This window comes from Camelus dromedarius, chromosome 12 (assembly GCF_036321535.1).
Source record: "Camelus dromedarius isolate mCamDro1 chromosome 12, mCamDro1.pat, whole genome shotgun sequence".
Taxonomy (NCBI): Eukaryota; Metazoa; Chordata; class Mammalia; order Artiodactyla; family Camelidae; genus Camelus; species Camelus dromedarius.
In genome coordinates this window covers 7,283,935-7,310,669 of record NC_087447.1, presented here as the reverse complement: position 1 = coordinate 7,310,669, position 26,735 = coordinate 7,283,935, and the positions used below count along the sequence as shown (strand labels likewise).

The 26,735-nt window shown below is 57.1% G+C and overlaps 1 protein-coding gene across 28 annotated transcripts in view; it reads right to left on the bottom strand.

The window, feature by feature from the left end:
- NRXN2 (neurexin 2) overlaps positions 1-26,735 on the bottom strand; it is a 106,487-nt gene that overhangs the window by 13,168 nt on the left and 66,584 nt on the right. For 16 of the 28 annotated variants that reach the window (XM_064492165.1, XM_064492180.1, XM_064492167.1 and 13 more), the window contains 4 exons: positions 15,049-15,230; positions 10,182-10,353; positions 5,790-5,879; positions 2,091-2,416 (listed from right to left, as the gene is read on the bottom strand). In XM_064492165.1, the coding sequence (XP_064348235.1) occupies positions 2,091-2,416; positions 5,790-5,879; positions 10,182-10,353; positions 15,049-15,230 (770 nt within the window). Of the gene's footprint in view, positions 1-2,090; positions 2,417-5,789; positions 5,880-10,181; positions 10,354-15,048; positions 15,231-22,664; positions 22,921-26,735 lie in introns of those variants that run through there. The other 12 variants (XM_064492176.1, XM_064492185.1, XM_064492186.1 and 9 more) reach the window with 4 other exon arrangements.

Below are 26,735 nucleotides of genomic sequence, written 5' to 3'. Positions count from 1 at the left end.
AGCTCCCTTGCTCCTGGGGATCAGTGGAACAGCACACGCTGTGCTTTTTATTTCTGGGAAGCCAGGGAGACTGGACGCCAGAACTGGGGCTTTAGAGCTGGAGCAAGGGGGGCCCAGGGGTGTCCAGGAGATAAGGCACAAGGGCTTCTGGACAGAGAAGGGGAACAAGACCGGGGGTGTGGCCAGGGATTCTTGGCTCCAGCCTCACCAACCCCCCACCACCTCCCTCATCTCTCTCCCAACCCCCTTCCTAGAGCCCGGGAACTGGGCTGCACACAATAATTAAGGCTATGGTTGCCATGACAACGGGAGTCGACTTTGTCAGCATTTTCTCTCCTCCTGATTGCAAAGAAAGAGAATCCCCAAGATGAGTGAATGTAAGGGGTGGCGGTTGTGGGGGGGGACTGCTCAGGAGGTGGTAGGGAAGAAACTCAAGGAGGGAAACCCAGAATCCAGGCAGGAAGGGAGTCTGAGAGACTTCAGGGTCGGGCGAGAGGGCCAGGCTGAAGGCTAAGGATGGGAGGAATCTGGGGTGGATAAGGGGTGAAAGGGTCACATCCTGCCTCTTCCCCACCCCCTGACCCTCAGACACTGCAGCCCTTACCCAAGGGCGAGGCAGGACCTGGAAGACTGATTTGCCTTCTGCATCTCTGCCCTCTCCATGCCAGCCTCCCCTGCAGAGGCTCCTCCAGCACAGCTGTGACCCCTACAGCCCCACCTCTCTCTTCCACCTGGATGGTCTGCCTATCACCTCCCACTGAGACTGGATGGCCCTTCCTGCCATCAGGCACTGGGCATGGCCGGTGCCCAACCTTGGGTAGAGCCAGGCCTTTCTCCTAGGGCTCCCCGCTCCCCGGGGCAAGGCCTGGCATTCAGGTTCCCTTGGTTTTCTTGGCAGTGAAGGCAGATGGAAGGGGCTTCAGGCTTGTCTCTCTTGCCTGGATGAGTCTGTCGGCTGGTCCCAGGCCCCCCACAGCCCAGACTGGCAGGGATGAGAGGACTTGGAGCTCACACACAGGGGCTGAAGGCAAGCCGGTGGTAGAGGAAGGGCATGTCCCCATGGACGCCCCCAGACCCCTCTCACTCTGGGAGGACAGAGGTCCCTCCAGGCCTAGAGGCCCACAGCCATTGACAGGGGAAAGAAGTAGCTGGGGCAGAGGAAACAAGGTGACTAAGTAAGGTCCAATGTGCCAGGTGTGAGCCCCCAGGCCAACAGTGACTGGCAGCAACAACTAGAAATCAGCTGGGCCCCCAGGCTGCCTCTGTAAGTCACATATGCTCAGTCAGCTTTGGCCACCAGGAAAGCCAGGCCTGTCCTGCCCCAGCAGAGCCTCATTCTCAGGTACGGCCCCCTTGGGTGCTCCCCTTGATACAAGAGAAGATAAACTCAAACCTGACCCAGGGAGAGCATCTGAGCAGGTAGGGCAGAGGGTGGGGAGCGAGGGTATCACACCAGGGAACTGTCTGCACCAACGCTGACTCTGACCCATGGGCACAGAGGATACTGAGGCCTGCTACATGGTGGTGCCTCTCAAGGTCACACAGAGAGGATTTGTGAAGGCAACGGGCTGGCAGTCCCACTGCAAGGACTCCAGCAATCGGGGAGAGGCTGCTCCTGACTTCCACCTGCGTCCAGAGAGGGCCTGCCACTGCCAGATGAGCCTCTAGCCCCTCCATCACTGTCACCTCTGTTCCCTGCCTGGAGCGATGCCATCCTGGGTCCCTCCATCTCCCACTCGATGCCCACACAACACTGGGCGTGGCCTTCATTATGGGGCAGGCAGAAGGGGTCATTCCACACTCACCTCTAACCCAGAGTTCCTCCTTCATAGGTCTTCCCTGGTCTAGCTAGGGTACCAAACTCCCCCTCAACTCTGGGATTGGTCCTCCTAGAAATAGTGGTCACCTCCACATCTACAACATCCCTGGTCACCAGGGTGGAAACCGCATCACAACAGGAGATCTTGCTGGCCCCACCTGAACCATCGTCCCCTCAGGCCTTCCCTGGGCACCACAGTTGCTATGCAGACATCAGCCCTACCCCTCACCCGAAGCCCCATCCCTTGTCTGTTCACTGGAGGGGCCCTCACCTGGGTGGTGCTGTCCCTCAGTGTGGGGGAGCGGCCCCGGCGCGTGGTGGTAGTGGCCATGGTGGTGGTGGTCTCCATGATGGTGGTGGCCATGTCGGCCAGCAGGGTGGTGGCTGTGGTCTCCGCACTGAGCAGCACGGATGGCCCCTCCCCCACCAAGCGCAGGTGACCCTCAGTCCGCACATTGGGGTCGCTCTCGGCGGCCAGCGCCAGCACCTTGAGCCCATTGTAGTAGAGGCCGGACACCTGGCCCTGGAAGGGGCGGCCCTGATCCCGGCCTCCGATCTTGATGGCAGCCTGGCTGTTGAAGATGGTCAGCTGGCGGCCTGGTAGGGGAGGGGAAGGGGCGGGCAGAGGGGGAAAGACAACAGAGGGAGACCACAAAGGGATGGGGAGAATAGAGTGGAGCCAAGAGGAGGAAAGAGGGGTTGAGGTGGATACCAGTAAGTGCGGGGTGGGGGGGAGAGGAAGAAACGAGGAAGGGGCAGACACCAAAGGGAAAGTCCTTGTCAGCCACTAGCCCAGCCAAGCCAGGTGGGGACCCTGGAGAGGGAGGGTCCCCAGGGCATACATGGGCTGGGAAAGGGGGCCCAGCTCCCCCCTCTCCCCACCATGCTCATGCCTCTGGCCTTCCCATCCCCCCTCCTCTCCTGCTCCAGAGGCATCACCCCCTTCTTTCCCTTCCCTCAATTTGATCCCCATCTTCCCTCTCTGTTCCCCCAAACTTCCCACACCCAGTGTCCAGCCCCGAGCCATGGAGCCCTCGGAAGCAGTGGACAGAGGCGACAAAGAGGCAGACACAGAGGAGGTGACTGCCAGGCCGTGTGGTCAGCGCATGTCAGGGCAGGGATGGAGGTGAGACCGAGGGGTGGATAGTGTGTGGGAGGTGGACCAGCGTGCTTGAGGCTGGGAGCAGCCACGCCGACCTCACTCTGCCCTCCCAGCCACCACCAGGCCCTCTGATTTCTGGCCAGAACAACCCCCACCCCGCCTCCTCCCCTCCAAGGCCCAGCCACTGCCTGGGGATCAGGCCCTGGAGAGCAGAGTCCTTCCTCCCCGCCAGGATGTGCAAGTACAGAGATGGAAAATGTTAAAGGGACATTGCTTCGTTCACTGACAGCCAAAAAAACCACTCCAGCTCCAACCTCGCTCTTCACTCAACAGTTACACCTCAGAATGCCCACCTGGGTGGGGTTTGGCTATTCTGTTTGGTTTTAGTGGATCTGGGGTTCGGTTTAACCCTCTGAGTTTGTTGCTTTGGTTTGGTTTTTAGAAAAGATATTTATTATGTTTAAGTTTAGATTTAACTTTGATTTTGATGTTGCTTATTTTTTGTGGGGGAGTCGGGCAGAGGATCTACTAAGTTGCACCCTGCTCCCCTGGACCTTCAGCTGCTGGCGCTGGGGGTTTTAAGACCTGGCTTAGCCCTCGTTAGCCTCTGGTTAGTGCCTCGTTAAAGATCTGGTTTAGAGTTAGGTGTCTGCAAGCCCTGCCCCCAAAACCTGGGCTGAGGACAGTCCAACTTGTGAAACCCACACCCTCTTTGGAAACATGGGTTCCCTGGGACGTTTAGGCCTCTGGGACACCCAACCATACATCTGGCTTCTGGCTAATGACCAGCCATGGGTGTGTTTGCTTGGACCCTCTGCTCAGCCTCTCCGGCACCTCCCCACTGCCCAGCACCTCACTCACCCCTAGAGCAGGGTCACCATCTTACAGGAAACTAGTGAGTGGCAGCTGGACACCAGACCCAGAGAGGCCCGTGAGGACCGCTGTTTGCAGTTTATTCCCATGTATGAGAATTACAAGAAAAGCACAGGGGAGAAGGTTCACAGAGGTCAAATGACTTTCAAAAACAAACATTTCACAATTAAACAAGAGGTTTCTTCCTCGCAAGACTTCTCAGAGCTTGTATTATACCAATGTCCATATGCATCTCCAAGAGGAAGAAACAGGATTCAGCATTGCCCTAGCTCATTGTACCACAGATCTCTTTACCGTGAAACATCTCGTGGGACTTATGCTTCCCAGGACATGTTTTGAATTCATTCAAAAAATATTTACTGAGAACCTACTATATGCCAGGTGCTGACATACGGTAGTCCCTCCAAGAATGCTCAGCTTTTGTTCTCAAATACTTCCCTGCTCCTTACTACACCTCGTGCCCCCAGAACCCCGTGTGAGGCAGGCTGAGCAGGGATCACCATTCCTGTCTTCCCAAGGAGGGAACTGAGGCTCAGGAAGGGGAAGCCTTGACCAAGGCCACATGACAAGTGAGCTCCTCTGTTCACTCAGGGAAATACTAGAGTGTGTGGCCCAAGTCTTCACTTTCTAGAAGAGGAACTAGAGGCCTAAAGAGAAGGTGTGACCACGCAGCTCATAAAGGACAGCTGGGGCTCCAAATCACCAGCCCGAGCCCCTCCCTCATCTGGGCGCAAGTCCCGCCCTCCATCCAGGGTCTGTCTAGTTTTCCCTACCCTTGGGGTCACAAGTTGTCCTGGCCTCAGCCCAAGCTGCTCCCTTGGCCTCACTGATTCCGGGAGAGGGAGGTGGGTAATGGAGAGGAAGCTACATAGGTGAGCAAATTTGGCCCCTGGGGCCCCACCCACCATGAACTCCTCAAAGGGTTAAAGTTCGCCCCGCTGGAGAGAGCAGCCCACTGTGGCTGGGGGCTGTAGGTTTTAGCGATATCTGTTACAGTCCCTTTAACTTTTTGTCCTGTTATGGATTTATCACATCTGGTTATCAGCATGTTTAGTCCCCGCTGGCTGTGTGGGCAGCTGGAAGTGGCATTGGGGGTTTTAGTTGGGGCAGGCCCCAGTGGACATTTAAAAGCACAGTTATCAGCTGGTTAAGTGGAGGTTTAACAGTTCTACTTCCCCCCTAGAGTTTAGCCTTAGAGGTACAGAGCTCGCCCCCTCTCCAAAGGGAATGGGATGGCTTTGTCCTTGGCCCCAACTTCCCTTGGTGACAAGTGGCCTTCTCCCTCACACCCAGCAGCACCTCACCATATGTAGCCTCTTAGCAAGCCTGTCTTGTCTTCCTCATCAGCTCAACAGGCACAGAAATCCCTGTGGGATGGCCATCTCTCCCCCATCTCCTAGTCTCTCTTCAACTTCCACTAATTCTAAGAGGCCTTCTGGACCAAGGTGGGCCCACTCCAGAGATGGCGGCCCCACAGCCACTCTCTTGGGGGGCGGGTTTTTCCAGTAGGATCTGAGGCCCCCACTCTTTCCTTTCTCCTTAGATGACCTGGGGGAAGCTTTCCTACCCCTCCTTTGGATCTGAGGATCAGCACTAGCTCCTTTCCAAAGCTTTCTGGCTTCTGGCTTCTCAGTGCTCTGGCCCACAGCTGGCCCTTGACAAAACCTCTGAGCTAACAGGGCGGCTCCCTCCCAACCTGCACTCCAGCCTCCTTTAGCGGAAGGGTTTGGGACTCTCACCTATCATCCAGGTTTAGAAAGAGACCCAGGACTCTCCCTCTTCTAGGAAAAGCCCCGCCCCTGCCCCAAACCATTGCTCCACAAGACACAGACCCTGACTACAGGCAGGAAGGGAGCATCCCGGCCAGACAATTGTCCTTTCACTAGGGGGTGGGCGATGGGGAAGGCACGGATGGGGAAAGAGAGAGCTCTGCACCTTTAAGATAGTGTTTTTAAAGTTAATTAATTAATTAATTAATTAATTCTGGTTAATTACCTTTGTCGAGCAGCCACTCATCTACTACTCGACCAAGCCGGTAGGGGATTCTCTGTCTAGCAATCGCCAGGCGCTCGTTATCAAAGTTTCCTTGGAAAAGTTTAGAAAGACAGTAGGTTTCTCAGGCGGCGAAGTCCAAAGGAGTTAGAAAAGTAATTATGCATTTCTCAGGACACTCAGAGTAAGCAGCAACATCCAACGGAGAGGGGGGCAGGTCCACCCAAGGCGGGAGAAGAAACGCTGGTCCCTCGTCCTCCCTCCGGTCCCCCTCCCTAGGCTCCCATCCAGAGCCAGCCCCACCCGGGGGGCAGGAGTGACCCAAAGGAAAAGAGAGGGACAAAGAAGAAAAGGAAAAGGGAATGAAAGAAAAGGCAGCTGGAAGGTCAAAGGTCAGAGGTTAAACAGGTTTATCTGTGCTCAACTGTCTGCCCCCTTCCTTCCCCATCCCAGAGTGGGGCAGAGGGGTGGGGAGGGGTATTTAGCAGGTTTAAGTTAGGGGGTGGGAGGCCTCAGTGGCCCAGCTGGTTACTGCGTTTAGAGGGCGGTTTAGAAGTGGGAGGGGCGGGTTAAGCGGGGGTTTATGCGGCATTTAGGGGGTGGCCCGACACACGTATTTAACAGTGAGATTTAAACCACTTCTCGAAGCCACCTAGGCTCCCTTTACCATCCGTGCTCAACTCCCAGCTTCCCCTCACCTCCCACTCCACACCACACCCCACCACCAGCTTCCACCTGACTCCGTCCCCCGACCCCGCCCACACCAAGCCCCCCACTGCTGTCACTGTAGGCACTTCCAGCCTTCTCACCCTGGTCACCTGCGCCTGGATCTTGCCCAGCTGCCCCACCCACCCCCTGCATCTCACCTCCTCTTCCACCCCTTATCCACCCTCCTCCAGGCACGCCCTCCCCTCCTCTGCCTGGGGGCACCTTGCTCTCTTCCCTACTCTCAGCTCAATTCCAAGACCCTCAGTCACCTCTCCGCTGAGGTCCTCCCTCCTTCCTGCCCTGGGGACCCAGCCCAGCTCCTGACGCCTCACTCACAAGTCTTTCTCCCTTAGGCTCCTCCCCCACCATTTCTAACCTCCACCCTCTTTTCAATCCCAGGGCCCACCTGGACACACACCTGCTCTTCTCTCCCCTCACCACTCTCCAGGCCCTGGAAACAGGGCGGGGGACAATGTGTGTGTATGTGTCTGTCTGTCAGTGTCTGTGTGTTCCATGAGAGCTCCTCCCCAAATCCGTGGGCTGTGAGTGATCCCAAACGTGGACCTGAAAATGGTTTCCTTTGGGAATCTGGCACTCTACCCACTGAAACCACTTACTCACTGTTCAATAACATACATGCCAGGGGCGCTTTCCCTCTCATCGCCCACTGCACAGCTGTGCTCACCTGCCAGCGAGACCTGGACCTGGGCCTGACTGGTACACCTCCTGTGTAAAAGCACACCGTGTGTTCACATGAGCATAGCAGGGCTTCCCTAGGTGCTTGTGAGGCAATGAGACTCTGCCTTCCCACAGATACCATGGATTCAGATCACTTGTGTTTCAGATCAGAGTGGATCGTTCATTCATTTTGTCACTCAATGAACATTTCTGGAGAGTCTGCTCTGTTCCTGGTGCTGGGTACTGGAGATGCAAAGGTAAAGGTCTGGTCCTTGTCCATGGGGAACCCCAGCCAAGCAGGGGAGACGGGCAAGTGACCAGCAGTGTTCTGTGTTCTGTGAGAGGTAGCACAGGGCATCCTACCCTGGGGACAGGGCTGGGAGGAGCCCCAGAAGACACTGGAGGAGAAGTGTAGTAGCCAGATGGGAGCCATGCTGGGGAGGGAGGGAGAGGGAGCACACAGGCAGCGGCAGGGAGGCAGGAGGGCAGGAGGCATTCAGGGACCGACCTGCACTGGGACAGTTGTGTGTGTGTGAGTGTCTCTGTGTGTCCATATATTTGTCCGCGTGTGTGTCCTGAAAGGGAGGGAAGAATGCATGTCTGCCTCACTCACATGTTGCAGAAGTTCCATTTACTGAGCGCCTCTCTTACACCATGCCGTTCTAGCACTTTCTTTAGGTAATCTCATGGAATTCTCACAGTATGGCTATGAGGTACTATCCCCAACTTTCAGAGATGGAAACTGATTCAGAGACACTAGATGACTTGTCCAAGATCACACAGCTTGTCAGTAGGAGATTCACAATTAAAAGCTAGGTCCTGCTGACTCGAAGTATCTGGGCTGTGTCTCTGTGCTTTCCAAGAGTCTGGGGCCCAGGCTCTGGGCCACACATGCTGCTAACCTGACCTCCTGGTGTTGCTCGGGGGGACACTCGGCTTTTGTAGAGTATCTGTCCTCACAGCACACACAGGCAGCCACCAGGCCCTCAGGTTACTCTGCTTGGCAGGCAAGGGGGCAGTTTTCCCCAGCCCCAGCCAGGGGTCCCCGAACAGAGGAGGGCAGGTGTGTCTCCCCCAACCTGGACAACCTGGCCTCTGGCCTGCTGGGCTCCAAGGAGAGGCGCTCTGGCTTGACATGATAAGGCCTTCATGCCCTGCCCCCAAGGCCAGCCCTGTCCAGGATCGGCTGGTATCTCCACTGCTACAAAGGTTGCCCTGGGGTGTATGTGTGTGTGTGTGTGTGTGTGTCTGAGAAAGAGAGGAGTCTGATGTCCACAGGGCCATCACACCCACACAGCCTGGCCTGTCAGCATCTGCGCATCTGTGCGACTCAGCACGGGAGTGTTGACGTGCCTTAATTTACGTGCCTTAGTGAGCCCACACATGCCCGGGCCGTGGTGTAAGCTGGTGCCCCTCTGCCGGGCTTTTTTTCCTTGTGTTTGTCTGACCATTGAATATATGCAGTTGTCTGTGTGTCTAAAGTTGACCTGCATGTGCACCAGCCGCCGTGTTTATTAGGGGCCGTGTAGTTCTCTTTATCTCCAGGGGCTACCCGAGAATGTCCGGGTACAAGCCCGCATGACTGTGAGTCGTGAGCCCACACTGGTGTTTTTATCCCAGCACAAGTGGGCCCGTGAGGGTTTGCACACCTGAACCTCTCACTGTCCTTCTGCCTATGCCCCTCTCACCCCTCTCAGCCAGCGTGAGGCAGCAGCTCTGCCTTTGCCCAGGAGTGGGACTGCGCCCGCAGATGCTCTCTCTGCTTCTCAGTCGCCCCGGTGCGTGCATGTGACTCTGCAGTGTCGCTCAGCCTCTATCTCCGCATCTCTGTGTTTCTGCGGTTCTCCTGCAGTGTCTCCACTTCGCCTCCCTCTTTATCTTCCGCACTGGGCTCTCTTCCTCTCCCTCCCAAGGCACTGGCCACCTCTTCTCTCGCTGGCTGGGGCTGCGTGACAGCGGCTCCATATATCTCCTTGCATCACTCCTGGAGCTGCCTCCGTCTCTGCTTCTGTCTCAGTGACTATTTCCATATCTCCCCATCGCCGCTCCTCCTGCTTTCTTCTCACTCTGAGGCTCTTTCTCTGCCTCCTTCAGATTCTTGCAGAGTCTCTGCCTCCTCATTTCTTTCAGGTCCTCATCCCTATCCCTCCCCTGTGCTCTTCAGACCTTGGTTTGTCCTCGGCCACCACAGCTGTCACACTATTGACCTGGGTCTGTTTGTAACCCTGTGCTCCCCTGCCCCCAAGACTGTGAGCTCCCTGTGAGCAGAGGCTGTGTGCTGTGTCCTCCGGGCCAGCACAGGACCTGAGACCTAGTAGGTTGTTGATGAAGGTTTGTTGAAGGCACTTGACCCTATTTTTCACTCTTGTTGTCACTTGTCACTTGTCACTCTCTCACTTTTACCATGTCCCTTACTCCTTGAGACATCGGGGTTCCTTTTCTCTGGGTCCCCATAGGTACTTCTCTTCCTTTATCTAGATCACCTAATATGGATCTTTGACTTGCTCTTTGTAAAGACCTTGGTTCTTGCCATGGTTCTGTCCTTGGGAACAGCCCTGCCTCCTTGCCAAGATCCGTTTGGGGTAACTTCTGGATCTTCTCTTTGGTTTCTGCAGCTGCCTCTCCATTTCCACCTGTCCCTCTTTTCTCAACTCACCCTTCCCTCAGCTGTGTCAGACTCTCCCTACCTCTACCTTCTTTCTCTTCTCTTCTTCCTCATCCCCAAACTGGACCCTGGCCTTGCATCCTGCCCTGCTCAGCCATGCCCCACTGGCTGACCTACTCCCATGGTCTCACCCCCACCCAACAAATCCCAACTTTTCCCTTTGGCCCCGCCCCAACATGGTCCCATCCCTATATGCCATGCCTTTCCCGCAGCTCCGCCCTATTCACAGCCGGAAGCCTCTCTGCTTATCCCAGTCCCCATCCCCGTGCTCCTATCAGAGGCCGCCCTGTCCTCCCTGCCCCACCCCTCCCACAGCACCTCTTCTGCGCGCCAGCGCCGCCTACCTGCCGGGTACCGCTCGTTGACTGGCCAGCTGTCCACCTGCAAGGTGGCATTGCCGCCGCTTCGAGTGAAGCGCACCACGTGGTATTTGCCGTCGCTCACGATGGCGTTGGGCTCATCGATAGTAATGTCGTCCGTGCCCACATTAAAGATCACCCCCACGGTGCCCTGGTCCTAGGGACAGGGAGGCAAGAGGTCAGCGATGCAGAGGTCAGGGATCCAGAAGGAGCAACAGTTCATTCCTTTTGGAAATCCACCTGTGACCACCACTGGCCCAGCTCCACTGCATTCAACAGCTTTACAACACACCTCTCCGAGTCTTCTCTTCAGTTTCTGCATCTGCCTCCCCATTTCTGCCTGTCCCTCTTTTACTGGACCCTTTCACCTGCCCAAGGAGGTCGGCAGGCTTGCATATTTCCCCCATATGCAAGCAAAGGAGTAATCTGAGGCTCAGAGAGGTTGAGGAAGCCACCGTGGGTTGCAGAGCATGGACCCAGAGCACTTCCACCGACCACATCTGCCTCTTGCTTTTTGGTTCAATCAGAATGTTCACAAATGTTTACAGGGCACCTACTCCACGCAAGAGCTGCTGAGCCTCCAGGCCCCAGACAGGGACCACCAAAACCAAGCCAGGACCAGTGGGAGCACAGAGGGCAGAGGCTTCCCTAAAGCTCTACCAACAGAGGAGCCTGAGGAAGCCAGCCCAGTGCCTGAGGAAGGTCTGCCCTCCCCACTCCTCACACCTCCAAGCTCAAGCCTCCTCTCCCCTGCTCACTCAGCACCAGGCAAGTCCCGGGGCTCCGGCATCAGGGCGGCAGCAGGCGTCGGCCCGTGTAGGTCAGGCCTGAGTGTGGGGGCAGCCCCTCTGCAGTCAAGGGGGCAGAGGTGGGGAGTCTGGACTATGTGTTTTGGAGGTGGCAGGTATTGAAAGAGATCCAGGGGACAAACCATGTCAAACTTCCTAAGGAAAGGTAAGCGCTGGAGTGTAAGGGTAGAGGATGGGGCTGGCAGCGGGGGAGGGACTGGAAGAGGAAAGACAATCTGAGGCCTGGAGAAGGAGAGCAAGGGGTCAGCCTAGGAACCTCCACAGCCCAGGCTCTGGAGAGGGCCTGCATGAGGAACCCTGCAGAGGCCCCCTGGATCCAGCCCAGGAAGAGTTCTGTCACTGGTGCCAGAGTGAGAGGGAGAGCTTCACTGAGCCCCTAAATCATGCCAGGCCCTCTGTGGGCACCATACGCACGTGCTCTCTTCATCTCCACAGCAACCCCCTGAGGAGTATACAGCATCCCCCTTCTACTGAGGAGGAAACTGAGGCTCAGGGAGGTTAACATCCCCAAATCTCACAGCTCATAAGAAAGGAAGCCAAGATTTGAATCCCAGTTGGTCTGTCTCCAAAGCCAGTGCTCTTTCTCCATTTGCCCATTAATCTGGGAGACACCGACTCAAAGTGCTGAAGGTAGGGATGATCTGAGGGGCTACTGAGGCCAACCTACCTTCAAAACCAAAGACAGCTAAAGGAGACAGCGGAAGGCCCACAAGGCCCTAAACCCGAGCCCCTATTACATTCCCCTGCACTTCTCAGCAGCACTCCTGAACTTGGCCTCCTGAGTTCCTGCACCCCTGCTTCCACACAGGACAGACACCTGCACAGGCTCACTCAGGCCCCCTGGATCACACAGTCCCAGAGACCCAGATCATCACAGAACATAGTCCACTCCTAGAGTCCTCCTGAAAGACTGTCCCAGTCTAGCCTGAGCACGAGGAAACATTCAGCTGCCACCTCCTGCATCCAAGAGAGCTGAGAGGCTTGGTGGCACTGGCAGTGGGGACAGGGTGGCTCACAGATGGGGCAGGGACTGGGGTTTTGCAGAAAGAGTTGGGGGGCAGGGTGTGCAGCTATAGTCCATTTAAAGACCCATGCCCTATCCCTTCCCCACTGTGGGTCCAGTTCTCCCCCTCCTAGAACCTGGGAAAGCCACACACACACACACACACACACACACACAGAGTCATACACACATGCAGCACCTCTCCTTAGACGCAGCAAAGCAAGGAAACTGAGGCTGAGCTTGCCTAACAAAGAGTTCTAGCAAGCCCCACCCATCCGCCACCCACAGACCGGCAACACCCCAGGGAGAAGGGGTGATCATCTGCTCCCCACCCACGTGAGGGGAACCGCCCTCAGTATTATTGTTAGGCAAAGAATAGCATCAGCCCCTTGGGTGCCTCTGAGGGTCTCTCCCTTCAAGGCTCAGCCTGGTGGTGATGGTGGTCAAGGAGCCAAACGGGTCTGGGAGCCGGACTGGCAGCTGAAAGGCAGGACACCTGGGTTTCTGAGGAGGCAGCGGAGCCGTGCACTCCGGGGGAGAGGCAGCTCCCAGAGCTGCTCCTGACTTGAAGTCAGTTGTCACTTCTGTTAAAGTCATTAATTCCTAATTCCCCAATTACCTCATTAGGCGGCAGTGGGGAGAACGAGGCCGCTCCTACAGCAAATAATTATGGGAGTCAAAATTAATTTGGCAAAGTGGAGCGACGCTTTATTAGAAACGTCAAATTGCTTTTCTCTTATTTTGCTGCCGCCTCCCCACTCTCTGAGAGCTGCTAATGACGCTGCGGTGGGAGCTGATGTGTCACTAGAGGGGAAGGGGGCTTGGGGGCTGCCCCCAGGGGCTTAAGCCCTTCAGGTACCCATCTCTCAACTCAGATCTGACCTCTCTCGTGGCTCCCACACTTCCTCTGGGGCCCCCCACCCTCTCCAGGCTCCCCATCCCAGAGCCAGCCCCTGCCCCCACCCCACCTTCTACAGTACCAGGCACCAGGCACCAGGCCTTGTTCCTCCATAACCCTTGTTCCTCACCTGGGTGAGGGCTCTGGGCAACTGCTGGGAGGGGAAAGGAGGATATTCCTTCTCCCTGCACCCCAACACCCCTGCCCTTTCACCTCAGCACTAGGGAATCCTGTCCCCTAACCCTACAGGCACGGAGACAGAAGCTGTCAAAGAGGCAGACACAGCAGCCCCGCAGATGGACCCACCCAGGCGGACGCTCACAGACGATCTGGATATTAGCTGACACAGTGCTTCCTACGGGCTGGGCAGTGTCCCAAGTGCTTTATATACATGATCTCCTTTAAACCTCCCAGCATCCCTCTGTCCTTCTGTCAGGCCACTAAACAGATGAGGACACTGAGGCTCAGAGAGATGGGGTGACTGCGCTAGGACAGAGCAAGGAAGTGGCAGAGCTGGAGCTCAAACCTAGGCATCTTCTCCAAAGACACACAAAGCCTCTCATGACCACCTGGCCAGAAAGCAGCAGCCCTCGCTCACAGAGAAGGACCCAGAAACACAGTCCCACCTGCCACGAAGGGTCAGGAGACTGAAACAGCAGCAAACACCACTCTGCCAAGAAATGCAGATATAGAGCGGCACATCCAACCAGAGGCCACAAGATTGTCCCCCACAGACCCCCATCACTCCTGACATGATCGACAGGCACCCGGCCCCACACAGTCACACACAACCATATGCACCGTCCGCAGCCATACTGCCTTTCACACAGGCAGCGACACTGTGTCGCTAACACAGCACGGAACTTCCAGGCCTTCTCCCCAGGCTATTCTTCACTCTGCACCCCTTCCCCGCACACTTCCTTGCCTGGCCTCCCCCACCCAGCGCCCGTCAGCTGCCACTTCTACTCCAGCTCTGCTCTGCCCACAGGACACTGCTCCCCGTAAGGCCTTCCTTCACTCCCTCGTGTCAGGGAGGGGACCCTGAAAAGCTGTCATGTAAGGAGGGGTCAGTAACCATGGTCCCTATCAGATGGGGAGGGCCAGAGCCCAAACAAACCTTCTGTCCTGGCTCCCTTGCTTCCCTGAAAACTCAGGACCCCCCCAACCCCCCACCTAGAACTTTCCAGTACACAGAGCCCAGCCAGGCTGCTCAACCCTCCCAGCTGAGGGGTCCTGGCCAGGGTCAGCAAGTGGGATGTGGGCAGAGAAGGGAGGTGGCTGTAAGGGGCTGTATAGTTGGAAATGGAGATTGAGGTCTGAGGCCCAGGGGTTAAGACAGTGGGGAGGGGACAGGGGAGAGGCTAAGAGCAGGAATGAGACAGAACCAGGTCTGAAGCCACGGAGCAGGATGTGGGGCAAGGCCAGAGATGGGGAAAGGGCCACGGAAGAAAAGGAGCAGCCTGAAGACTAGAGATAGGAGAGGAGCTGTGAGAGGAGCGGCAGGTATGGCGGAGGCCTAGAGGGAGGCAGTGGGAGGGAGCAGAGGGTGAGGAGGGGAGCTGGGCAGAGGAAAGCAGAGCTGGGTGGGACCGGAGGTCAGAGGAGAATGAACAGGGCTATGGCCAGAGAGGCTGTAGGGGAAGCCGGGTAAGAGGGCTGCTGGGAGGGCAAAGGACTTGCCACCAGTAATCAAGAGCAGGGTTGAGACAGAGACAGGGTCTAAGGACAAGGTGAAGAAGCAGGGTGGGCTGCACTGGGGTAGGGAGGCCCGAAGGAGCGGGCAGGGACAGGCGCAGGACACAGTGGGCAGCCTAGGTGGTGCAGGAGTGAGCAGGCAGCAGCTCAGGGCAGTCACCAGGTGGGGAGGTTTCCACAGGCTGCAGGACAACAGCCTGGAAGGCGCAGGGACTATGTTCAGGAAGGTCAGAGACACAGATGGTCTCTGTGGGGAGCTGGGGAGATTCAGGTCAGCCGCGGTGACTCTGGGAGCCTCAGTGAATAACCGGGAGGGGAGTGGGTCTCCGGGGCAGAACCACAGAGAGGAAAGCCCAGCAACCAGAGGAAGATGTGAGGTGCGGATCCCATGGCAAGAGGAGACTGAGTGGATCTGGGGCAGGAAGGCTGGGGGCCCCAGGTCCTTACGATGTGCAGCTGCAGGTAGTCCCCGAGGCCGGAGGCGCTGTCCACCCGCACCAGCACGGCGCTCCGCTGGTGCGTGCTGAAGCCCACGGCCAGGCGGTCCATCCTCGTGCTCGGCCGGTCATTGGGGGGCCACGTGTAGGTGATCAGCGCTCCCCCTTTCCCAAAGATGTATGTGGTCCCGGCTGCATAGAGAAGGAAAGGGAGAGGGAGATATGAGATCAGGAGTTCGAGATTAGGAGGCCCAGTGATCAGAGCACTGGGACACCAGGTTTAGGGTACAGGGCTTCAGCTGTGACACCCACAGCGGCTACCAGGCCCTGCCGTCCTAGGGAACAGTTGGCAGGCGGGTGCCGGGGTGGGAGCCAGTGCACACGCACAGACAGATGTAGCTGCCTCATCAAGAATTCTAGCTTTAATTACAGTAAAACAGAGAGGTAATAGAGAGAGTGACACAAAGAGAGAGCCCACAGGGAGGCTGCAAGGGGACGGAGAAAAGCACCAGGGACAGGCAAGACCCAGAGGGCCTGGGCCTGACCAGCCCAGCTGCTCCCAGGGTTGGAAGAGGTGACAGATTCAAGGTGTCTGCTTCTGTGGAGCAGTAGCCCAGCAGGTACCTAGGCAAAAGGAGCCCCAGGCGATGGCAGGAGGAGGAGCAGGGGCTTCATTCAGCTATGACTCATAGCCTGCAGGCTGGCGCCCCTCCAACACCTGCCCCGCAACCCCTCCCAAGCCCCTGCAAATCCTGGTCCCAGATTGCCCAAGACTGCCTGCTTCCACTCCCTACTAGGGGGCTGCCTGGGTGCCAAAACAGGGGGTCCTGGAGCCCTGCCCAGAAAAGGAGAGACAGACATGATGGCGGGGAGAGGGGGGGAGATTGACAACCAGAGGAGGAAGGAGGCAGAGAGACAGATGGACAGAGAGGGACAGAGAAGGGTGTAGGTGAGAGAATGCGGGAGAGTGGGAGCCAGAGCTGATGAAGGGATCCCTCTCCCACCCTCCCCCACCCCACCCTCTCTCCCCTTCTCTGTCTCCTCTTTGCCATCCGCAGCCGGGGGTGGGTGTGAGGTCCCTAACGATCTCAGCCCCAAAATAAACCCCATTAGTCGCCAAGTTCTCTCCTGCGGCTGCTTGGGCTCCCTGGGGGTGGGGGGTGGGGGCAGACTGATGGCCAGGGTTGGGGGCTGGTCACCCAGTTTCCGGGAAAGGAGCTTTGTCTGGAAGGCCTAGAAGACTAGTACTCTGGGGCCTTCGAAGAAAGGGAGAGAACAATCTTGCATTCTTTAGAACATAAATAGAGCAGATGAGATTCATAAAATGCTTAATTAAATAATTAGCCACTAACGACTCCTCTCAAAGCACTTCTTGAGGGGAGAGGGGTTCAGGGGAGGACTTGTCCAGAGAGAAAGAGAGGTAGATGGGGCCTGAGGGCAAAAGCCTGGGGTGGGTTGGGAGAAAAGTATGGCCTTGGGGGTGGGAGAGCTCTGGGTGGGATGGAAAGCGCTGGGTCAGGGAGGCCTGAGGTACTTCCAAGGAGCAAACCTGCTCTACCAAGATGGCAGCCCAGCTGGTAACAACACTAAGTTCAGGCCCTCAGGCACCTTTGGGTCTCACCTCAGGGACTAGGAGCCCTGTTGGAGTTTGGACAATCAGGGTTCAGGGGTCTCTATCTCAGGAAGATCCTAGGCCCCCAAAGGAGGGGGAACTCCTGAGTGCCTTGGAGGGAGGCACCATCTGCAGGCCCAGGGAGGAGCTGAGGAGAGAAGGGAAGGCTGTTGCTTGGGTCTCAGAGAGGCAGTGAGGCCAGCAGGGGGCTGGGTTTGGGGGAGCAGGAGCTGTCACCCAGAGCAATTGTCATCAGTGCCCCCATCTTCCCAGGCAGGGCCAGAGTGGAGAGACAATGCCCCAGGGGCAACGCAGCTAGGAAGGAACCACCGTGATGTCTAATAGCTGACATCTCACCACAGCATGTTGCCAGGAGAGCCCCCCACCCCCCTGCCCCACTGCTGGCAGACAGAGGGAGCTCAGCTCTGCCCCCTCCAAACTCAGGTATCCTCCCTATCTGGGGGCCTGGAGGCCCAGTGGTGAGGGTCAGACCCTCAGGATAGGGCCTCAAGATCAGGGTGTAGTGTTGGCTTGGGCCAGGGTACACAGTGAGCCACACCACCGCCCTTTGGCAGGTCACCTGCCTGGACAGGGCAGGGCCTAAAAGCTAGGAGCAGGATAGGCCTCAGTTGGTAACAGTTTTTCCACTCCCAACATTGCAGCACTCTGGAAAATTGGCTGTTTCCATGGTAACCATAATACCCAAGGTCCTCCCTTCCCCCTCCACTCACTCACAAACTGCACGTCCAAATTTAGGGAGTGGGGAGGGCCAAGAGAACTGAAATGCTGACCTTCCTCCACACACACATCCCCCTGCCTCCTGGACCAGAGGCTGCTTCCTCTTCAGCCCCAGGGCTCCAGGGCTTCCCAGTCAGAGGCAAGAGGGCCTTATTGGGTTTCTTAGTCCCTCAGACCAGCAAAGGAAACTCCATCTACCTGGAGCCTGCTCCCAAATTTCCCAGGTCTAGGGGAAAGGAGGCCCTCTCTCCTCACCTTCCCACCCCAGACAGCACATCACCCTGAGCCGGGAGAGGGTGTGAGGAGCAAGCCTGGCCCCATGCCCCACAGGGCAGTAAGGCTGGTGGGATCAGAGGTGGGGTGGGTGCCCCAAACCCCAGGCCCCACAGCAGACACGTCCCCAGTGACGCACCCGCAGACCCCACACCCACACATAGACGACGACGCACCCAGATGCACACAAAGACCCGGTGTGGAGAGGCAGACCCCCGACAGGAGCCGCGAGGCAGCCGGGAAACATGGCGGTAAGCGCACAAAGACTGGCCCAGGCAGGCGGCGAGGGCAGCGGCTGGGTCCGCACGGGACAGGCCGCGCGCACGCGTCCCCGCCCCCGAGACCCACGGCGCACAGGCCGCCCGCCGCCCTCCGGCCGCCCCCAGTCCCCAGCCCAGTTCTGCTCGGCCCGGCCTCCCCCGGGATTTACTACCCAGCTGCTCTCACAATGCGGCCAGTTTATTACGCGGGGCGGGCCTGTTAAAGCCTAAGGGCGTTTATTACACTGTGGGGGGATCGGGTGGAGAAGCACCTCTTGGGCCAAAGAGGTGAAGGATGAATAGTTTACTGGACTGGGGCGGCAGTAATTACCCCAGGGAGACATTTCTCTCCCCAGCACCGCGCTCGCCCGAGGGCGCGGAGGGCCGGGGTGTGGGAGGATGCGAGCGGGGGGCGGGGCTCCGTCTGGTCCCTCCCGGGTCCCGCCCCGCCGCGCTCAGGAGGCGCCTCCCGCCTCTCCCCCCGCAAGCCGTCCTCGGCCCAGGCCACCGGACCTCCGGGGGAGGGAGAGGTAAGGCACAGATACGTGGAGCCCAGGGCACTGAACCACAGCTAGAACCTCTAAAAGGTTCCGGAAAGGGCTCCGAAGAAGAGAGGGGCCTAAGTCAGGGCCCATTATGTTGCTCTAGGGTGGTCCAGACCCATTGTTTTTGACTTCCCCAGGAAGACGCAAGTGAGCTACGTTGTACATGACATGGGGAGAGGGGGATACCCCTGAAGCCCAAGGCAGGAGAGCTTATCAGACACAAATGCCACAGGCTCAAGTGGCCACCACCCAACAGCCCACACCTGGCACCTTCTGCCCACACCCAACACAGTCAGCTCAATGCCTCCTAGACCCAGAAATTCACTGATCCAGTAAAACACTAAATGATCAAGAATCTTCTGTAATTCCCACACACCTGCATTCTAGAAGAAAAAAAAAAAAACACAACCAACCAACAATTAATAATGGTTAGCTAACCCAGACCCAAACAACATAATCATCCCATGTTAAAAGCTACCCATGCAGTGATGCCCCTGTGGTTAAAACTACGTGTACAGACCCTCTGTCTTCCTGCCTCCCTGCAGCATCAGAAGCCATGACAAAAGTCCTCTGGTAGATCTAGACTCATGAGAGCATAAATCATCCTGCACAATCCATAAAAGCAATGGTCCCAAGTGCCCACAGCCTACCCCAGCTCTTTGTGTATAGACCCTTACAACCCAGGAGAGAAGGTCTCTCCACATCCAGACCCCTGGGCTCAGCTCTCTCTCGATCCCAGAACAATATCGCCTCAATTCTTAAGCCCATTCTTTGCCATAAACCATCTAGTCAGAAATCCAAGTGAACACACCCATATCCAGAATCAAAATAAATGTGCCCCCCTTTATAAGCTGGGGTAATGAATCCAGAACCCCTGGGAGCTACTGACACAGAACTAACTGGGATTGACCCCTCTATTTCTGGCTTCAGAGGGTATAAGAAATGAAGGTCATGGGTTAAAAGGCTCCTCAAGGGCTCTGAAACCAGAATCAGGGTCAAGGGGCATTTTTAGGAGTCAGGTGTGCTGGTCCCCCCATGCCCAGGCTGACATCAGGTGCAGGAGTGCTGATGAGTATATGGCAGGTAGGTCGGGATATTATGTAACAGAAGGGGTTGGGGGTGGAAGGGGAAATGGAGGAAAGAGTGAAGAGAAGGAGGGAAGGAAGGTGAGGAAAAATGCAGGAAGAGCCCAAGAGAAAAAAGTGGAGATGCAGGTGCAGAAAGACAGGCTCCCTCGCACTGGGGGATGCCAGGGAGACATTGGGACAAAAAGGAAAGGTCTTCCCTGGCCTGGAAAGGTCTCCCAGGCCACCCTCTTCTGCTAGCCAAGCATGAGGTCACAACAGAAGTCCATTCTTTTGCCTTCCCCGGCAGCTAAGGAGCGCAGAGGTGGGTTCAGGCAAGACTGCTACTCTTCCATCTGTCTTTTGACCCTCTTCCTTCCTCTCACCTGCCTGACCCTTCCTGGACTCCTCCACTCAGTCTCCCCACCACCTTCCATCACTGTCCTGCAGTGCCCTCCAGCTCCTCTGCTTCCATGTGGGACAGGGCAGCCATTGGCCCTCTTGGGACTGCTGTTCTCTTCTGCACAGCAAGGGGATGACCATCTCTGAGGCCATCCCAATGCCAACACTCCATAGGTTCCCAACCCCCAACACTCCCCTACACAAGCTCTTTCCTCCATTTTTCTCTCTTCCTCCCCAGCTCTGCATCCTGACTCCAGCTCCTTCACCAAGCCTACCTCTGGCACTTCAGCTCCCAGGCCCCTCCTTCCAATCTGCTCATCTTCCCTGAACCAGCTCCTCTCTCCTTTCCCTTTCTCTTTCACGTCTTCTCCTCTTCACCTCACAACCATCCCTACCGATAGCCTTTCTTCTCTCATCCCTTCACTCCTCCCCTCATTTCCCAGAAAAAGCATGTCCTATCTGAGTCTCTCTGGGGAATGAGCTTCAAGGGAGCCAGAGGGGACAACGAAGAGGAGGGAGGAATGCAAAGAGGGCTGGATTGCTTGTGGGAAGAAAAGGAGAATGAAGATCAGGAGCAAGGTGTGTGGAGGGGGGAAGTGGAGGAAGGAAAAGGGCCCAGAGAGCACTGCATGGAGAGGACCCCAGCTGGGACAGAGGTTAGCCGGGGACACCATGCCAGGACAAAAGAAGGGGCCACTCCTGGGAACTGGATGAAGAGAAAGTAGAGGCATGAAAAAGGAGATAAAGATGAAGTGGGAGAAAAGGGAAGGAGAATAGATAAGGGGTGGAAAGACTGAAAGTGATGTAGGGGAACAGAGATTGGGAAGCAAGAATGGACAGATGTAGAATAATGATGGGGAGGCAGAGATGAGTACAGAAATGGGAGGCGGGGAGGGCATAGTTGGGAAGTGATGAAGATACAAGCATGAAAGATGAAGGAGGAATAAAAATGGAGTACAAAATGAGAGGCAATGGATGGACAGAAGTGGAAATGATGGAAATGCAGAAATTGGAGGCAACAGAGGTACAGAGTGAGATCTGCTGAAGGCACAGTGATTTGGAGTCAAGATAAAAGGTGATGCAAGCATGGGGATATCAGAGTACCAAGATGGGAGGCGATGGGGGTACAGAGATGGGACGTGATGGGAGGACAGGTATAGGAGGTGATGAAAGTATAAGGATGAGAAGTAATGGAGGTACAGAAACAGCAAATGTTGGAGGGCTGAGATGGGGGATCAAAGATGAAATGTGATGAGGTATATGGATAGGAAGTGATGGAGGTGTAGAGATGGGAGGTGATGAGCTGTACCACGTGGGAGGTAAGAGAGGTACAGAAGTGGAGGTGATGGGGGTACCCTACGGAAAGTGATGGCAAGGTAAAAAGATGGGAGTGATATCGAGTAGCAATGAGTAGACTAAAATGAGAGGTGATGGAGTCTGTGGGATGGTAGGTACCAGGAGCTTTGAGATGGAATGTGAAGGAGAGAATGAGGTGGGAAATGGTGGGGTCTGACATGGAAATGAAATAACATGTGACGAGGAACAGACATGGAAGATAATGGAGAATGCAGAGATTAGAAGTTCTGGGGATGCAGTAATGGGAAGTAATGGGGGCACACAGACTACAGAAGACAGAGATGGAAGGTGGCAGGTACAGAAATGGAAGAGATGGCATACAGAGACTCTTTGAGGTCTAAGATATGAAACGATGAAAAGACTGGGCTGGGAGGTGATGAAGGGCAGAAACTAGAAGTGATAAAGGTCTATGTCTTCATAGAAATGAAGGTGATGGAGTCTGAGAGGGAAGGTGAAGTCAGTTTCGAGGTGGAAGGTTACAGGGGCTGAGATAAGAGGTGATAGTAAGTGTAAAGTGATAGAGGACTGACATGATGGGGAGACTGGGAAAGGGGACCTGACATTTGAAGCAGTGGGGCTACAGAGGTGGGAGATGCTGGGGATCAGCAGTGGAGGCAGAAATGGAGAGGTGTGGAAAGGAGAAACTGGAGATGAAGGGAATGAGGGTGGGAGGATGATAGGACAGTGGAGCTAGGTGATTGCTTGGGAGGTAGTGGAAGGACAGTAATGGGGAAAAGATGGGACAGTTGCTAGAAAAGCAGAGGTGAAATAGAGACAGATATGAAGAGGTAAAAGAGAAAGAGATGGGACATGCCTGAGGCAGAGATGATAGATGGGACAGAGGTGGGAGGTTGGTTGTAGAGGGAGAAAGAGAAGAAGATAATGGGTACAGAGGTGTTGGACCAGAAACAGGAATGTGATGGTGAGGCAGAGGTGGAGGTAAGGCAGATGGAGAAATGATAAGAAGCAGAGATGCAGGAGGCAGAAAAGAAGAGAAAACAGGAAGGGAGAGCTAGGCAGAGAGGATGAAAGGACAGAGAGAGGGAGGTGGTGAGGGGGCCCGAAACAGGAAGGTTGATAACAAACCAAAGATAGGGATACAGAGGTGAAGGTTAGGTGAGGAATGAAAGTGATGAAAACAGAGATGAGGGTGATAAAGGGACAGGGTTGGTTGGGGGGGGGCGTGGGGTGGAGAGACGAGGGTGGGGCTGAGATGCTGGGAGCCAAGGATGGTAGGTGAGGGGGCTCCGGCCCGCATAGCACAGGGGCTGGGCCTCGGCGCTCACAGGCTGGGGTGCGGCCCCGCGGGGCCAGGGCCGAGCACACGGGAGGCCCCGAGGGCCAGCCGGCCGGCTGGTATCGGCAGCGCCACTTACCGTGCCCGCCGCGGGTGAGGAAGGGCATGCGGTTGATGGCGATGGGCACGGTGCCGTGCTTGCTGTGGAAGTGGTGGACGTGGTGGGTGGTGCTGAGGCTGGAGGAGACCCGGGCCCCCTGGGCCACCCCTAACAGCAGCAGCAGCAGCAGCAGCAGTGACGGCAGCAGAGGTGGCGGCGGCGGCGGCCGCAGGGGCCCGGCCAGGGCGGGGGGGCGGCGCGGGCACCCCCCCGGCCCGCTCCCCCCGGGGGGCATTTCGGCCCGGGGGCGGCCGCCTCACAGCCCCATGGCCGCGGGCGGGGACGCGGGGCTCCGCAGCCCCGCGAAGCCCCCCTCCGGCTCCAAGCCCCGGGAGGGGGGTAGGGGTGAAGAGAAGGAAAACCAGAGCCCAAGCCTCCGTCCGGAGCCAACGAAATCAACTGGATCCCGCCGGGGAATCCGGGGTCCGCGGAGTGGCAACGCCAAGGTCCAGGACGCCTGGGTCCATCGCGAGGAGCTAAGGGTCTCCCCGCATCCTGGCGGGGTCGGAGCGGCGCAGAGGGCCGTCAGAAACCCGGGGGAGCGCCCGGGGGAGGGGGCATCGTGCCGGGTGGAGAGGTAGGGGAGGCGCGGGGGCCAAGCAGGGAGGGGAGAGCAGGGGAAATCCTGCGGAAAAACCGAGCCGGGGAGGAGGGGACTGAAGGAGAGAAAACGGGAGACCGACGGGGACTAAGGTCGGCCGCTCCGCTGCTGCCGCTGCCGCCCGACGGAGGCCAAGGGAAAGGAGGGAGCGGCCGGGGTGTGGGGGGAGGGTGCGGGAGAAGGGGGAAGGGAAGCAAATCCGGGTGAGGGGGGAATGGAGGGGAGAGGAGGGGAGAGGAGAGGAGGGGAGCGGGGCTGAGCAGAGGAAAGGCGCGAGCCTGCGAGATTCCGGCGGAGAGACGGAGGCAGCGGAGTGTTGCTGCAGAGGCTGAGAGGGCTGGAACGGAGAGGGAGGGAGAGAGGAGGGAGGAAAGGAGGGGAGTGGAGAGGGGAGGGGAAGGGGAGCGCGGGAGGAGGGGGCAGGGCGGAGGGACCCGAGCGGCTCCCGATCTGCGGGCGGCGCTGGGCAGCTCCGCCGCGCAGCACCTGGCTAGCCCGCTCGGCGCTCGTCTCTCCTCTGCGCGCGCCCTGCCCCACCCCCGCGCCCGGGCGCGCGCTCCTCTCCCTCCCCCTCCGGAGAAGGGGCTCTGCTGAATAACTGAACAGATCTCAGGCTAGCAAGAGAGGCCGCTCTCTTCCTCCTCCTCCCCTCCCCCCAACCTGGATGAACCCCAGTAGTGCTTGCTGGTCCAGTGCGCAGAGATGTGGCCACCGGCACCTCTGCATGCAACCCTCGGAACACACGTGCACGCTATGATGTGGACGGGCTTGGGTATGGAGACACCCACGTGCCCACACAGGCACCAGTGCGCGCGCACGCACACATAGGCTGAGACACATACATGTATACATGTGCTCAGACTCTGGCACACGAACTCACACTCAGCCGAGCATGTACACATGCTCACAGAGGCACGCGTGCACACACACATACATGTTTGGTCACAGGCAATAAAGAGCCAGTGTACACAGACACCTCCTCCCAGCTCACCATCCAAAAACAGGGTTACCCATATGCATACAAACAATGCACCCAGAGCCTCAAAGGTACTCAAGGGTAAGACATGCCACACACACAGTCCCTCACCACCTGCCCAAAAGGGTGCTTCCCTCCCCTCTGCACACCCTCCTGGACTCCTCCAATCCTTCCTCTCCAATCTCCTTGCCCCTCCCCCAACCTCAACCTCAACCTCAACCTCTCCCTCTACAGAGGGTTTCCAGGATCCACAGTGTTCCACTTGGGACAAAACCCTTTCTGGGCCACTTTATGTCCAGCTGAGGAAGTCCCTTCTCCTTCTAGGTGCCCCTCCACTGGGATCTGCCCCCCAGACTTTGGGGCACCTCTGGTAAGCACTTGTCATAGGCCAAGAGGTAGGTCCAGGGAGGCTCTCTAGCCTTCATCTGGAGGCCATCTCTGCACCCACATCAACCTGAGTTCTGCTCAGATGATGCTCTGCTATGACAGGGGTTGGGGGTTGGGGGTGGGATGGGGTGGGGCAGAGCGTAGAGAAGGAGGAAGAGAGGGAGGGAGGTAGAGATGAGACCAGGAAGGAGCTGAAGAAAGAGTGTAGTAGAGTGAGGAAGAGAGGTGGGAAGAAAGGGCAAAAGTAAGGGGAAGGAGGGGTGGGGAGGGGGCTGGCTCCTGCTTATTGACTCTGAATTCTGTTTTGGAGCAAAAAGTATCACCATGAGCCCCACAGGCACTGAGCCCAGCTTCTGGATGTAGTCAGTACCCCGGACAGCTCCTCTGTGGCAGCTGCCACCTCCCCAACTTTGCAAGATGCCAGGGACCCATTTGGCCCCCAGCCCTTCAGAATTGAAGAAAGGGTCCTCAGAGGCACCCAAGAGGAAGCTCCACAAGGGAGGGGAGATTGCAGGCTGGGGAGCAGGACTGGTGCCCCCAAAGCCTTGTCCATCAGCCCTCTCATTCCATGCACACTCTTGGCCCTGGCTCTGGGCTAGAGACTGACACAGCTCGGAGCAGGCAGAAAATGTATGGTCCCCGAGGGAGGGAGGGAGGAGCCGGTGGCAAGAGGAGAGGAAGGGAAACCGCCTAGAGGCCAATCAATACCAGTGAGTGGGAAGTGGAGAGAGCTGGAGGGGGTGACACTGGGGACCTAGGGGGAGACAGAGGGTAAAAAAGAAGGGAGAGAAAGAGGTGTGCAAGAGATCAATAGAGGCTGCGGAGACAAGCAGAGCAAGTGGAAAGATGAGAAATAGGAGGCAGAGAAGGGAAAGAGCTGCCTGCGGGAGAGACTGAGAAGGGCTGTGGGAGACACAGTGTCAGGAAGGCTGCGAGGAGCGCCCGTCCCAACCTCAGCCCTGGGCCTTCAGTCCGTGCCAGGAAGTGTGCCTCCTCCTAGCTTCCTTCTTCTCTCATTTCATATTCTTTTTTGTTCTGTCTCTGCTTTCCTCTCTCTCATTCTAGAGATGACTTCTGTCCCTCTGATCTCTCTCCTGCCCTCCCAGGGCAGACTCCTGAGCCTCGCAGAGACCCCTTCACCCCCAGGGGTAATCCCCATGTCCCAGTTGGGGAAACTAAAGCCGCACATGGGGAAAAGCTGTCCTGAAGGTCAGACCCCTCCTCATCCCAGTCTCTTTACCACCAGACAGCTCCACACCCCAGGCCCCACCCTCTAAGGATGCCTGGGCCATTCCCACCCTCCTCCTTCTCTTCAGGTGCAGGGGCCAGGGGTACCCAGTGCTGCCTCTGGGGCCTTCACACTGGGGGGCGGTGGCTAGCAAACAAGCCTCTCAGCCAGGTTCCTGCCTGACCATGTGCATAAACGGTCTGAAGAAGACCCACCACAGAGAGACAGCACGAACTCGAACTCAAAAGAGCCAAGCCTGGAGAATCGGGAGGAGGAACAACTTCAAGAGATAAGGGGGTTATGGCTTGATCCCCAGATTCCTGCCTTGCCCTTTGTGGGGCAGAGATCTCAGAGGTACCCCAGGGCTAGCATTCAGAGGCTCCCAGATTGCACCCACCTTGTCTTTACCTTCATGGCTCTGCTCAGGCTCTGCCACCAGACACACAGACCAGTTCTCACGAACAGTGAGACTTCCCAAGATGTGCCCAAACCCAGCCCCAACTCTCCCTGCCTCCCACCTGCCTGGAACCCAGAGAATTTGCTCCTAGCTCTCTTCCCACCCCTACTGAAAGATGACTTGACTCCCTAAACCCCCATCCCTCACTATGCTCCCTTCCAGAAGACTCCATCGGGTGGGAATGTCATAGTAACAATGGGCACTTGATCCTGATCCCCTGCACCCAAGGCAAGAAATGCCTATCATTGGCATCACCTCCACCCCCACCACCCCACGACTAAATGAGCAGCAGGGACAACAAACTGGGTTAGGAGCGCCTAGGTTCTGGCTGTGCTCTGCCACCAGGGCCCTGTGATACTGGGCAAGGAACTGCCTCTTACTGAGGCTTTAGTCTCCTTAGC